The 13,607-nt window shown below is 44.8% G+C and overlaps 1 protein-coding gene across 1 annotated transcript in view; it reads right to left on the reverse strand.

Annotated features, from left to right (window-relative positions):
* Positions 1-13,607, reverse strand: part of LOC139416164 (neurexin-2-like) — a 968,379-nt gene that overhangs the window by 163,233 nt on the left and 791,539 nt on the right. Inside the window, exon 18 of the mRNA XM_071164510.1 lies at positions 8,287-8,468. Within this exon, the coding sequence (XP_071020611.1) occupies positions 8,287-8,468 (182 nt within the window). The remainder of the gene's footprint in view (positions 1-8,286; positions 8,469-13,607) is intronic.

The following is a 13,607-nucleotide window of genomic DNA, read 5'->3' on the forward strand; positions in this document are numbered from 1 at the left end:
TAAAGATGTTGGAATTCAGATATGACGTCGTTGTTTTAGCACTAAGCACTGAGTTTTGAAACTACAGCGTTTGACATGGATCAATGCACCAATAAATTGGCACAATCACATTTTTCGGGTGATCAAATTACCTCCACCTTGGAGCTAAAATTGAGATCATGTGTACTGTGCTAATTACAATACAAAAAAAATACAGGGAACATGTACAACATAGAGAACTTAGCAAACAGGGCATTTCTGATAAGTGTCTGGGGGCTTCCATATTTATGCATCTCTGGTATTCCCCAAAGCACCCCAGACATGTGTGGGGCATTGACCTCCAAGCAGCTCCTCGTGGAGGGGAGAAAGTCCCCAACCCCCTGCAGAGGCAGGAAGACCAAGGAGAGCACGGAGAGCCAGGTGGAGGCTGTCAGGCGAGGCTTTATTAGTGGGCCACAAAGGCAGGATTAATCGATAGCTGTCCGGCCCCTCACATGCCAAGGAGAGGCCCCTGCCAAACCCACCAGGGCCCTATCTCGTTACCACCGGTGACCGCTGGCCCCACTCTGCCGGCAGAGCATTTATCAAGCATGCACGCGCATGCACGCACACACACAGGCATGTTTGGCTTGCGATGACTCCCTAGGCATGATGAAGGGGAGCGATTTTTAAAAGTGACACTCGTTTAAGAGGGAAACAGGTGTGGGGTAGCAAAATGTAAACAAGGTGAGAGGGAGAAATATAAGGGGAGAGAATGTGTGTGTGCCATAGAGAATCAGTGTGTGTGGGTGTATGTGTATGTGACTATGCGTGTAAGAGTGTAGGTGTGTGTGTGTGTGTCTGTGTGTGTGTGTGTGTGTGTGCGTGCCGATCTTCACAGCGAAGGGGGCTGACAGGGATGGAGAGAGGATAAAAGGAGCTGCTTCTCCTCGACATTTTTATCTGCAACGCCATCTACCTTTATCTGGCAGCAACATCTCCAGCGTTCCCGAACGGGAGAAGAAACTCAGAGAAACACTCCCGAACGTTCCCGTTAGCTAGTCATCTCTTCCCAGCTATCACCAAGACATCCAAAGAAAAATTTTAGACTCACAAATCATTTCCCTGTAAGAGGGAGCCGTAAAAGGAACATTACGGCCAAAGGAATGCTTCAAAAGAGAGAGAGATACCATCTCGCGAGGGACCATCGCTATCTATTTCACCATGACCCTGAAACACACTTCTCCATCATTTATGAGGACCTGTTGCCCGTCACACTAGACATTGGCTGGGTCTTCTGAGGAATAGACCTCTAAACATGAAATCAGCGCTTGGCTTATTTAAAGCGATGACCCAGGAAACCTTGTTGAACAACAGACTCCTGGTCGGCTCGGTAACTGCAGATGAGGGCCATTTCCGATGGGTCCGTTACCGTGACAACTCACTGTCATTTGTTAGGACCATAGATACACACCAACTTTCACTCCCTCCTTTTTTTCCGTTAGAAGTTTGGATACAGTCTGGCTTGTCAGCTAAACTTGGAACTATGGCGAATGGTCTACAAATCACCTATTATTCAGCTAAATTGGCTATTTACCATGATGGTAATGTAAGTTAACAAGGAAATTGCTCCTTAAACATGACTGACAAGTGTTCTATCAGCAGCATCAGTGACTCATCACCCCAAAATGGATGCTGTTGAGTTGATGAATAATGAGCCATATAAAGACACACGGTGATGCATCCCCAATGGCACCCTGTTCCCTATTTAGTGCACTACTTTTGACCAGAGCCATACTGGACTACTGGTCAAAAGTAGTGCCCTATGTAGAAAATAGGGTGCTTTTTGGGACACAGGCAGTGGGAGGAGAAAAAACCTTATCTCCATGCTGCCTTAAAAGAGAGAGCTCAGAGCATAGTCTGTACTCTGTATTCTACAGAAATTTCCCCTACAAAGCTCTATCGAGTTTCCCCAGAGGTTACTGTTTGTGGATGAGTAATGCATTGGGCCTTTCAGAGACAGGTCCCAGGCCCCGAGGCAACAGGACGGGGAGGAGGTTGGGCATTCTTATCAGCTACAGTACCATACGTTCACCCAGTCTCTTTCTATCATCCCCTCGAGGCTCATGGGAAATGTCAGTGAGATGTGAGACACAGACACTGAAGATTTGGCCCCTGTGACAGTGACAGACAGTGTGTGCAGGGCATTGACATTCAGATAAATTTGCCAGTGGCACACAGGGCCAGTGGCAACTTAAAGCTACCGTCCCGAATGAAAACAATACTGGCCCAGGGAAGCGGATGATTAGCACATAATTTAAATTGTATCTTTCATTTTGAACTGTCAGCAGTCTACAGTTGTAGGGCACTATGAAATCAGTTTTGATATTTTCTTAAATTCATTTTTTTAATTTCCTTTAGGATCACTCTCAAAATCATACGTTTTTTGTTGTTGTTGAGGGGGATGCTCTCAAGTCCACAGCAATGCTTAAACCACATTAGGAGACCACATTTGAGGTCTGGAGAAAATAGTCAAAAATATCTCAAAATTGGAGGGTGTAGTTGCCATTGAATTCAATTGTTTTGCTAGCTGTGTTTTTGTACTGTACAATGTCCAGGGAAGGCTACATGTGGCGTCAGAGTTCACAAAACAAATACCCCGTGGTTCAAACAAATCATCATGATATCATTGTGCCAGGTAGGCCTACTTAGTAGGCAACGATTAGTTGGGAAGGGGGGGGGGGGGGCCTTTAGAAATGTTCTTTCAAAAAGCGCATCATGACTGAATTGCCCATCGCAAAGATTCAACCAAGACTTCGGACTAAACCTTTGAAATACCTGGTTTGCAAACCCATTGTTAACGTAGCATTTCCTGGTAGCTGTCAGAAGTGTAAACATCTTTCCTACCTACCCTACCGCTGTCGTTATTCCTTCTGTGAGCTGCTCCACATGACAACCAGTTGAGAGCTGTGCGCTCTTGCTGTCCGACACATTACAAACTAGGCTTTGTGTGCTGTGCGCACGTGATAAATAATCCACATAATGTTTTTTCCCCCAGCAATTATATAGACTACATTGAAAATAGCATAATTTCCGTTCACTGGCCCAAGATGAAGATGATTGACTGGCCCGGAAATTTCCAAAAGATCTGTGGTCCAGCGGGCAGCCTTGTATGTCCAGCCCTGGTGTGTGTTTGTGTGTATACAGTATGTGTGTTCATGCATGTGTGTGTGTGTGAGAGAGGGAGAACCCGAAAGAGAGGGGAGGTGTCTGCATGTGTTTGTGCGACATTGACAGACAGTGCGTGCCTGTGCTTTGGGTGTGTGTGTGCACGTGCATGTATGTGTGTGTGTGTGTGCGCGCACGGGGTGGGGTGCTGTGAGCGAGAGATAGAGCCAATGCATATCACATAGGAAACGCCCCCTAAGTCCTGGTCTTAATTTGACTCTTGCTTGTCCTCTACCAGGGAGCTAATAGTAATTAAAGAGGCCCAGACACTGTTGCATGGGGGGAGGGAGGGGAGTCATTTGGGTGAATGACTCAGGAGGAGCGCAGAGCAAATCAAATGTAATTGCAGGGGGACTGGTGCAAGAGCAGAGCTGAGAGAGAGGCTGATGGTCGGATGTGATGGGGGACAGAGGGAGGGTGGAGAGAAGGAGGACAAAAATGAGTGAGACTGAATGAGAACGAGCGCACGAGCGAAAGAGAAAGAGATGGAATCAACAATAATGAGAGGATGAATGAGAAATGAGATGGAGGGAGGGAAGGAGGTATTCAATTCAATAAAGCAGGGAGCTGCTCAGACGTCCAGAAAGTGGAGGGCAGGGTCGTACCAGCGCTCATCAGCCCTATAATGAAACCTACACACCAATGATTCACTAACACTGACACACTGGTATACTGCCAGCGTCTCAAATGGAACCCAATTGCCTATATAACCCCATAGGGCTCTATTCAAAAGCAGCGCACAATATCGGGAGTAGGGTGCCATTCGGGATGCACCCTAATATACTGGGAGGAGCACACTGTGATGATACAAGGCAATGAACTGTCATGGAAGCCCATGTGATATAGTGTGGTATGGAAGGCTGGGCGATATTTAAGCAATACTACATGATAGGCCATGTGTTATGACATGTTTTATCATGGCAGTGACGTGGTCAGTGACCATAGCCACGAAGTCCATAACAAATGGTCTTGAGTTTATTATTGCTTTTATACAACGGGTTACCAGCATTAAAAAGCCAAAATCTTTCCCAAACCATACATTTTTCAACAAAACGTGATGCTACATTCACGAACACTGGTTGTCAAGTGCAATTTTAAGCCTTCTCTTCGTATTGAATGCCATGTAAAGCAAAAACTACCCAAGTGCTGGTTAGGGAAAGGGGGATACCTAGTCAGATGTACAACTGAACGCATTCAACTGAACTGTGTCTTCCGCATTTAACCCAACCCCTTGAATAGTTACAGGACTTTGCAGGTTGTCATGGAGGCTCTCCCCCCCCCCCCCCCTGCTAGCTAGCCAAGTACACAACTAACACAATCACTTCAGATTGAAGCTGGAAGGACAGCCAACGTGGGACAACGTGGAACATTTTGTTTCGTTTTATCTGTTTTACATGTCTTTGTATAAACACGTAAAAATGCGGATTCACGATTTCAACTGGCTGAGAAAAGCTGCCTGTCTGTCTTGTCCCAACTCCCGAATTTCAACATTGAAGCAATGTTGCAAATGTCGGAGATATTGTCTAGATGTTTTTTACAGTGGAGATCAAATTTATACATTGCATGGCTGGGCAGATGAGACAGTGGATCTGTAAAAGTATTATTATTATTATTATTATTATTATTAGTAGTAGTAGTAGTAATAGTTGTGGCCATGTGTATGTTGTCTAGTATATCATGGGCAGGATGGACTTTAACAATGGGAAATCCAAACCAACCGTTAAAGTGTGATAACACAGGGAGGCTACTATACAAATGTATGTGAAGTGACGATTCAGTTGTGAAGTCTTGCTTGTGGACTGATCAATTGGAAAATCTCTGAGATGTGTGGTGAATGCTGTACGCATTGACTGAATGACGATTGAGATGGCAATACTATCAATATGATTTCTGTCAATAACTGCTGAGATATGCTAGCATTAGTATGATTATTAATTACATACCAGTGAGGACATTCGTTTTGACCTTGGCCTGTTGTATGAAGTACAACCACTGAGCCAGTTCTCTTCCCATTGTGTGTGTGTGTGTGTGTGTGTGTATATGTGGTCCCACATAGAAATAGAATGAATAGAGCAGGCTTGGAAGTTCTAACCCCGACAATTTGACTAGTAAACTCATGGGTACTGTACAGTACACTCGCAATGGCTGCCTGGTATTGTGATGCAATCATTTCCATGGTAATTTGGAATGTTCTATCTACCGATGGTGGATTGCCATGGTAATGCAGAACGTTAATTAGAATCATAGATGCGGTAAAGAGGTCAATCGGACTCGACCAATACAATGGAATTGTCATGGAAATACGTGGGGGAATGGGCAGTGGGGGGAATGATCCCGAATCTCCTCCATGCCCCCCCAGTAAAATGTGCCCCCATTTAGGCTATTGCTTTCTGAAAGTATTCAGACCCCTTGACTCTCAGCCTTATTCTAAAATGGATTCAATCCAAAATTCTCAGCAATCTACACACAATACCCCATAACAATAAAGCGACAACCAGTTTAGACATTTTTGCAAACGTATTTAAAAAATGTTTTTATAAACTTAATTACACAAGTATTCAGACCCTTCGCTATGAGGCTCGAAATTGATCTCAACTGCATCCTGTTTCCATTGATCATCCTTGAGATGTTTCTACAACTTGATTGGAGTCCACGTGTGGTAAATTCAATTGATTGGACATGATTTGGAAAGGCACACACACACCTGTCTATATAATGTCCCACAGTTGACAGTGCATGTCAGAGCAAAAAACATGCCATGAAGTCGAAGGAATTGTCCATAGAGCTCCGCGGATTGTGTCGAGGCACAGATCTGGGGAAAGGCCAAACTGAGCAATCGGGGAAGAAGGGCCTTGGTCAGGGAGGTAACAAAAATCCCGATGCTCACTCTGACAGAGCTCTAGAGTCCCTCTGTTGAGATGGGAGAACCTTCTAGAAGGACAACCATCTCTGCAGCACTCCACCAATCAGGCCTGAAGTCACTCCTCAGTAAAAGGCACATGACAGCCCAAGTTTTCCAAAAGGCACCTAAAGACAATCAGACCATGAGAAACAAGATTCTCTGGTCTGATGACACCAAGATCAATGCCAAGCGTCACGCCTGGAGGAAACCTGGCACCATCCCTGCAGTGAAGCATGGTGGTGACAACATCATGCTGTGGGGATGTTTTTCAGCGGCAGGGACTGGGAAACTAGTCAGGATCGAGGCAAAGATGAACGGAGCAAAGTACAGAGAGATCCTTGATAAAAACCTCCTCTGGAGCACTCAGGACCTCAGACTGGGGAGAAAGTTCCCCTTCCAACAGGACAATGATCCTAAGCCACAAGCCAAGACAACGCAGGAATGGCCTCGGGTCAAGTCTCAGAATGTCTTTGAGTGGCCCAGCCAGAGCCCAGACTTGAACCGGATCAAACATCTCTGGAGAGACCCATAACCATGTAGCGTCATGAAAATAAAATAACAGTTAAAACTGTTTAAATAGGGCAACATTCAATTTAGGATTTGTATTTATTTTATATTTTCATGTAGATAAACTTGACCTAATAGCAGGAGTGTTTACTAATGATTATTAGAAATTGTTTTGCCAACTTTGTCTCTCTATTCAACATCTCCTCCTCCTCCCAACTAATTATGCGCAAGGGTGCAGGGCGTGCTATAGGCCACGGCCCTACAGTAAAAAATATATATATATATATTTTTTTTAAAGGCTTGCACATTTTCAGTGCTTGATAGTAAAACAAATTGGACATCTTTTAAAAAAGGTTGGATGTGTCTGACTATTCATTAATTATTCAGCAGCAGTCAACAAGGTTGTACAGACTCTGAGGCCTATAATGTGCTAATGTTTGTGTCAAATGGACAATGTGCCATTCCACTCCAATCTGGCATCATGGTATAATCTTCCTTTATAGCCCAGCTGTTTTTTGTTGTTGTTTTTTTTTAACATGCATTCAAATTATACTAGGTCCTCTCAGTATTTGAAAAACCTTTCCAACACTCTCCGCCTCGATAATCCGAGTCGCTGATAAATGATTTATGGACATGTTGAGTGTGTTTCTTTCTATTTTAATGACTGTCAATTTCATCTTCATACTCGAGCAGAGCTGTCCATTTCATACTTTCCTTGTCAATTCATTGTCTTACAGCCTTCTTTCAGAAAACCTAAAACCTAGGTTGTGTTTTTACAGGTTTTAAGGAAAGCTGAAATAGGGAGAATGAGGATGGAGATGAAAAGAGGAGAGGAGAGGGCAAAATAACACTGTTACCACTCTGCCTTGAAGGCTGTAGTTAGTCAGTGTGAGCCCTGAGTGAGAGAGGCAGCATGGAGACAGAGACCGTAAAAGCACAGGCATTGGCTAGCAGAGCAGCTGGCACAAGCCTCTCTTTATAGCTGCAGGCGAAGTGCGTGTGTGTGTGTGTGTGTGTGTGTGTGTGTGTGTGTGTGTGTTTGACACCGGTGACATGCTGAGAGGAACAGAGTCAGTGGGTTCGGCAGGGAGCAGATAATTAACAGAAAGGCATCCATTAAAATAATAATATGGGCTTTGAATCTCTTCGGTAGGCAGGGATCACATGGGTCAACGAGCCATTTACAGGCAGCATTAATGCCTTTTTAAAATGCCCGATGTCCTTTAATTGCCTTATAAAGTTATCCTTAGGCAGGGTTCTCTTTAAAATGCCTTTTACCTAGACTATATGAGAGTCATAGTGGCAGGGATGGAGTAATTACTTGTTCGGTAAGAGTGAATGAGATGTAAAGACCTGCTCAATGATCGTTCTTTGAGTAGTTACTTTCACCTGTACATCTCCAACTTTGGACCATATGAGCTCAACCTACCACTCCTCAATGTGTCTCAACCACATCCCCACTGTCCCCAGTCCCCGTGTACCCCTTCAACCCCAGCCATCTCTTGACACATGCTGTCCCTCCAAATAAGTGTCCCTCCAATTTACTGTTCCCTTAAACTGTATGTCCCTCCAACACACTCAACCCACCAGTAGGCAAACCAATGTACTCGTCCACCAATGACTTCCCGCCTCCAACTCCCCACCCATGCCCCCTTATATCACCCCTTGCAGTTCCGCAGGTAGTCACTTACTATGTGCAGCTCCAGGTAGTCTCCCAGTCCCTCTGCGCTTTCCACCCTGACCAGCACGGCCTCCTTCAGCTGCGTGCTGAATCCCACCGCCAGCCGGTCTGCCCGTGTGCTCGGCCGGTCGTTGGGGGGCCAGGTGTATGTGATGAGGGCTCCTCCTCTCCCGAAGATGTAGGTTGTCCCAGCTGTGGACAGAAGAGGGCCAATGTGTCATATATGATGGATACTATTCCATAGACCTATATCATGTGGTGCAGTGGAAGGTCAAAGCCAAAGAACAAACTATCGAAAACAAAGCTTTGGTTTAAGGTAGGTGCTTGTCGTTGTCTGCTGTTGAGCCATAGCATGTATGTCTTCCCTAATCTGGCACACACAAAGCAGTGCTTTCTGGGACAGAGCCTATTCTCTCACATCAAAATCATTCCGTTTCTACAGAGTAACGTGGCAAGTCCAATTCCCCTTTCTCCTGGTTGTATTCTTCTGGCGCTGACTAATTATCTCTGCGTGGCAGTGGAGACAGAAGAGCAGGCGGAGAGAGGGAGGAGGAAGAGGAGGGATGGGCGAGGAAGAGGAGGGAGGGAAAGAAATTAGGAAAGGGGGTGGCGACGAGGTGTGAGACGCAATGGTTGGAAGTGATGAAGGCAGTGCGAGAACAGTTCGAGGCAGAGTGTTCATCTGTTCCACCACTACACCACTCTGTTCTGTTGTAGTGTTCCTGCTCAAAGGCATTAGGGCAGTTCAAGATGAGAGGAGATACATGGAAGGAAACTGCTCTAAAATGGCTGTCGGTAGGAAGGCAGCCATGTTGCAGAGAGATTGAGGAACAGAGGCTGTAATAGTATCAGCAGCTCCCCCGCTCAGGTGTGAGTCCCCCCCCCCCCCTCTATTTGCTTCAGCATGAGGCACGTGATGCCTCGGCTCTCTGGGTCCCAGCCTTCCAATCTAATTTTCTTTTCTAAACAAACAAGATGCGTGACTGAAATACTATAACTAGCCCACAGCATGAAAAAAACGTCTTAGAGGAAAAAGATGCACAACAAAGGGTTTCGATTTCTCCCCTCCTCTATCTGGCAGGGAAGAATGCAGAGCATTGTGGGATAAATGTAAATGATGATGATGATGAGGATGAAGATGACAAAGAGTCATTAACCCTAACATTAAATCAACACTATGCAATCCATAGACAATTCCAGACGTCATTCCCAGAGCAAAGTTTTACAATCAATACCGCTCTTTCTCAATTTGTCAGGGTAGAATGCAGAGCATTGTCAATAAATCAATAGAAAGGACGATGGTGAGGATGAGGATGATGATGATGATGATGATGATGATAACTGAAGACAGAAAATTCCCACCTCATATAAACTCAGCAAAAAAGAAACGTCCCTTTTCAGGACCCTGTCTTTCAAAGATAATTTGTAAAAATCTAAATAACTTCACAGATCTTCATAGTAAAGGGTTTAAACACTGTTTCCCATGCTTGTTCAATGAACCATAAACAATTAATGAACATGCACCTGTGGAACGGTCGTTAAGACACTCACAGCTTACAGGCGGTAGGCAATTAAGGTCACAGTTATGAAAACTTAGGACACTAAAGAGGCCTTTCTACTGACTCTGAAAAACACCAAAAGAAAGATGCCCAGGGTCCCTGCTCATCTGCGTGAATGTGCCTTAGGGGTGCTGCAAGGAGGCATGAGACTGCAGTGGCCAGGGAAATGAATGACAATGTCCGTACTGTGAGATGCCTAAGACAGCGCTACAGGAAGACAGGACGGACAGCTGATCGACCTCACAATGGCAGACCACATATAACAACACCTGCACAGGAACGGTACATCCAAACATCACACCTGCGGGACAGGTACAGGATGGCAACAACTGCCCGAGTTACACCAGGAACACACAATCCCTCCATCAGTGCTCAGATTGTCCGCAATAGGCTGAGAGAGGCTGGAATGAGGGCTTGTAGGCCTGTTGTAAGGCAGGTCCTCACCAGACATCACCAGCAACAACGTCGCCTTTGGGCACAAACCCACCGTCGAGGGACCAGACAGGACTGACAAAAAGTGCTCTTCACTGATGAGTCGCGGTTTTGTCTCACCAGGGGTGATGGTCGGATTCACGTTTATCGTCGAAGGAATGTGCGTTACACCAAGGCCTGTACTCTGGAGCGGGATTGATTTGAGGGTGGAGGGTCCATCATGGTCTGGGGCAGTGTCACCGGACTGAGCTTGTTGTCATCTCAACGCTGTGCGTTACAGGGAAGACATCCTTCTCCCTCATGAGGTACCCTTCCTGCAGGTTCACCCTGCCACCAGCCATTCTGCTCGTTCTGTGAGTGATTTCCTGCAAGACAGGAATGTCAGTGTTCTGCCATGGCCAGGGAAGAGCCCGGATCTCAATCCCAATGAGCACGCCTGGGACCTGTTGGATCGAAAGGTGAAGTCTAGGGCCATTCCGCCCAGAAATGTCCGGGAACTTGCAGGTGCCTTGGTGGAAGAGTGGGGTAACATCTCACAGCAAGAACTGGCAAATCTGGTGCAGGCCATGAGGAGGAGATGCACTGCAGTACTTAATGCAGCTGGTGGCCACACTAGATACTGACTGTTACTTTTGATTTTGAATCCCCCTTTTTTCAGGGACACATTATTCCATTTCTGTTAGTCACGTGTCTGTGGAACTTGTTCAGTTTATGTCTCAGTTGTTGAATCTTGTTATGTTCATACAAATATTTACACATGTTAAGTTGGCTGAAAATAAACGCAGTTGACAGTGAGAGGACGCTTATATTTAGAATATCTGCATCTCAGTTTACTCATATCACAGTAAACCAACATTGCATACTCTATTAGCAATTTAATTCCAGATGTCATGCCCAGAGCAAAGAGATGAACATCTCTTCAATTCAACACCTCCTACCACCGTAATAGCACAAACTCAAAAGCTGCAAAGTACCTTTTGCCAAATAATCTTAAAATAAACTTTATTTCCACTCCCCCCTCTAAGTGTATGATTTTTTCCAGTTTATTTTCTTTAGTCCTTGTCCTGTGTGGCGGCAGGCCGGCTGTCTGCAGAAGTGGTGGCCACCTGCTGTTACGGCGACCCTGCAGCAGCCCACTAAGCGAAGAGACAAAGAGGTGACGAGGCATCTAATGAGGTAGTCTGGCAGGTTCTCCCTGACTGAGCCCACGTCTTAGTGTTTCAGAGACACCCAACACCTGCTCCAGGTCTGCTCGACCATTGGTGCAGAGACAATGCATGCAGAGCCATGCTAACCACCAACCACCTCTCCCTTTTCTACACACCAGGGATGGGGTAAGAAAGAGGTGTAGACGTGAGACGTGGAGGGAGATGGAAGGGGTAGAAGAGGGAACGCGAGAGGAAATGATAGCAAAAGAGTGGGAGAGGGGAAGCAGGAGAGAGAGAGAGAACAATAATAGGAGAGAGATAGGAAAGGAGAGAGAGAGATAACAATAATAGGAGAGAGATAGGAAAGGAGAGAGAGAGAGAACAATAATAGGAGAGAGATAGGAAAGGAGAGAGAGAAAAAAATAATACGAGAGAGATAGGAAAGGAGAGAGAGAGAGAACAATAATACGAGAGAGATAGGAGAGGAGAGAGAGAGAGAACAATAATACGAGAGAGATAGGAAAGGAGAGAGAGAGAGAACAATAATACAAGAGAGATAGGAAAGGAGAGAGAGAGAGAGAACAATAATAAGAGAGATAGGAGAGGAGAGAGAGAGAGAACAATAATACGAGAGAGATAGGAAAGGAGAGAGAGAGAGAACAATAATAAGAGAGATAGGAGAGGAGAGAGAGAGAGAACATAAATACGAGAGAGATAGGAGAGGAGAGAGAGAGAACAATAATACGAGAGATAGGAGAGAAGAGAGAGAGAGAACAATAATACGAGAGAGATAGGAAAGGAAAGAGAGAGCGAGAACAATAATACGAGAGAGATAAGAGAGGAGAGAGAGAGAACAATAATACGAGAGAGATAGGAGAGGAGAGAGAGAGAGAGAACAATAATACGAGATAGATAGGAAAGGAGAGAGAGAGAGAGAACAATAATACGAGAGAGATAGGAAAGGAGAGAGAGAGAGAACAATAATACGAGAGAGATAGGAGAGGAGAGAGAGAGAGAACAATAATACGAGAGAGATAGGAGAGGAGAGAGAGAGAGAACAATAATACGAGAGAGATAGGAAAGGAGAGAGAGAGAGAACAATAATAGGAGAGAGATAGGAAAGGAGAGAGAGAGAGAACAATAATAGGAGAGAGATAGGAAAGGAGAGAGAGAGATAACAATAATAGGAGAGAGATAGGAAAGGAGAGAGAGAGATAACAATAATAGGAGAGAGATAGGAAAGGAGAGAGAGAAAAAAATAATACGAGAGAGATAGGAAAGGAGAGAGAGAGAGAACTATAATACGAGAGAGATAGGAGAGGAGAGAGAGAGAGAACAATAATACGAGAGAGATAGGAAAGGAGAGAGAGAGAACAATAATACAAGAGAGATAGGAAAGGAGAGAGAGAGAGAGAACAATAATAAGAGAGATAGGAGAGGAGAGAGAGAGAGAGAGAACAATAATACGAGAGAGATAGGAAAGGAGAGAGAGAGAGAACAATAATAAGAGAGATAGGAGAGGAGAGAGAGAGAGAACATAAATACGAGAGAGATAGGAGAGGAGAGAGAGAGAACAATAATACGAGAGATAGGAGAGGAGAGAGAGAGAGAACAATAATACGAGAGAGATAGGAAAGGAGAGAGAGAGAGAGAACAATAATAAGAGAGATAGGAGAGGAGAGAGAGAGAGAACAATAATACGAGAGAGATAGGAAAGGAGAGAGAGAGAGAGAACAATAATACGAGAGAGATAGGAGAGAGAGAGAACAATAATACGAGAGAGATAGGAGAGGAGAGAGAGAACAATAATACGAGATAGATAGGAAAGGAGAGAGAGAGAGAGAACAATAATACGAGAGAGATAGGAAAGGAGAGAGAGAGAGAACAATAATACGAGAGAGATAGGAGAGGAGAGAGAGAGAGAACAATAATACGAGAGAGATAGGAGAGGAGAGAGAGAGAGAACAATAATACGATAGAGATAGGAAAGGAGAGAGAGAGAGAGAACAATAATAAGAGAGAGATAGGAAAGGAGAGAGAGAGAGAACAATAATACAAGAGAGATAGGAAAGGAGAGAGAGAGAACAATAATAAGAGAGATAGGAGAGGAGAGAGAGAGAGAACAATAATATGAGAGAGATAGGAAAGGAGAGAGAGAGAAACTAACTGTATTTCCATCCACAGTTTTTATG

This window comes from Oncorhynchus clarkii, chromosome 9, assembly GCF_045791955.1.
Source record: "Oncorhynchus clarkii lewisi isolate Uvic-CL-2024 chromosome 9, UVic_Ocla_1.0, whole genome shotgun sequence".
Taxonomy (NCBI): domain Eukaryota; kingdom Metazoa; phylum Chordata; class Actinopteri; order Salmoniformes; family Salmonidae; genus Oncorhynchus; species Oncorhynchus clarkii.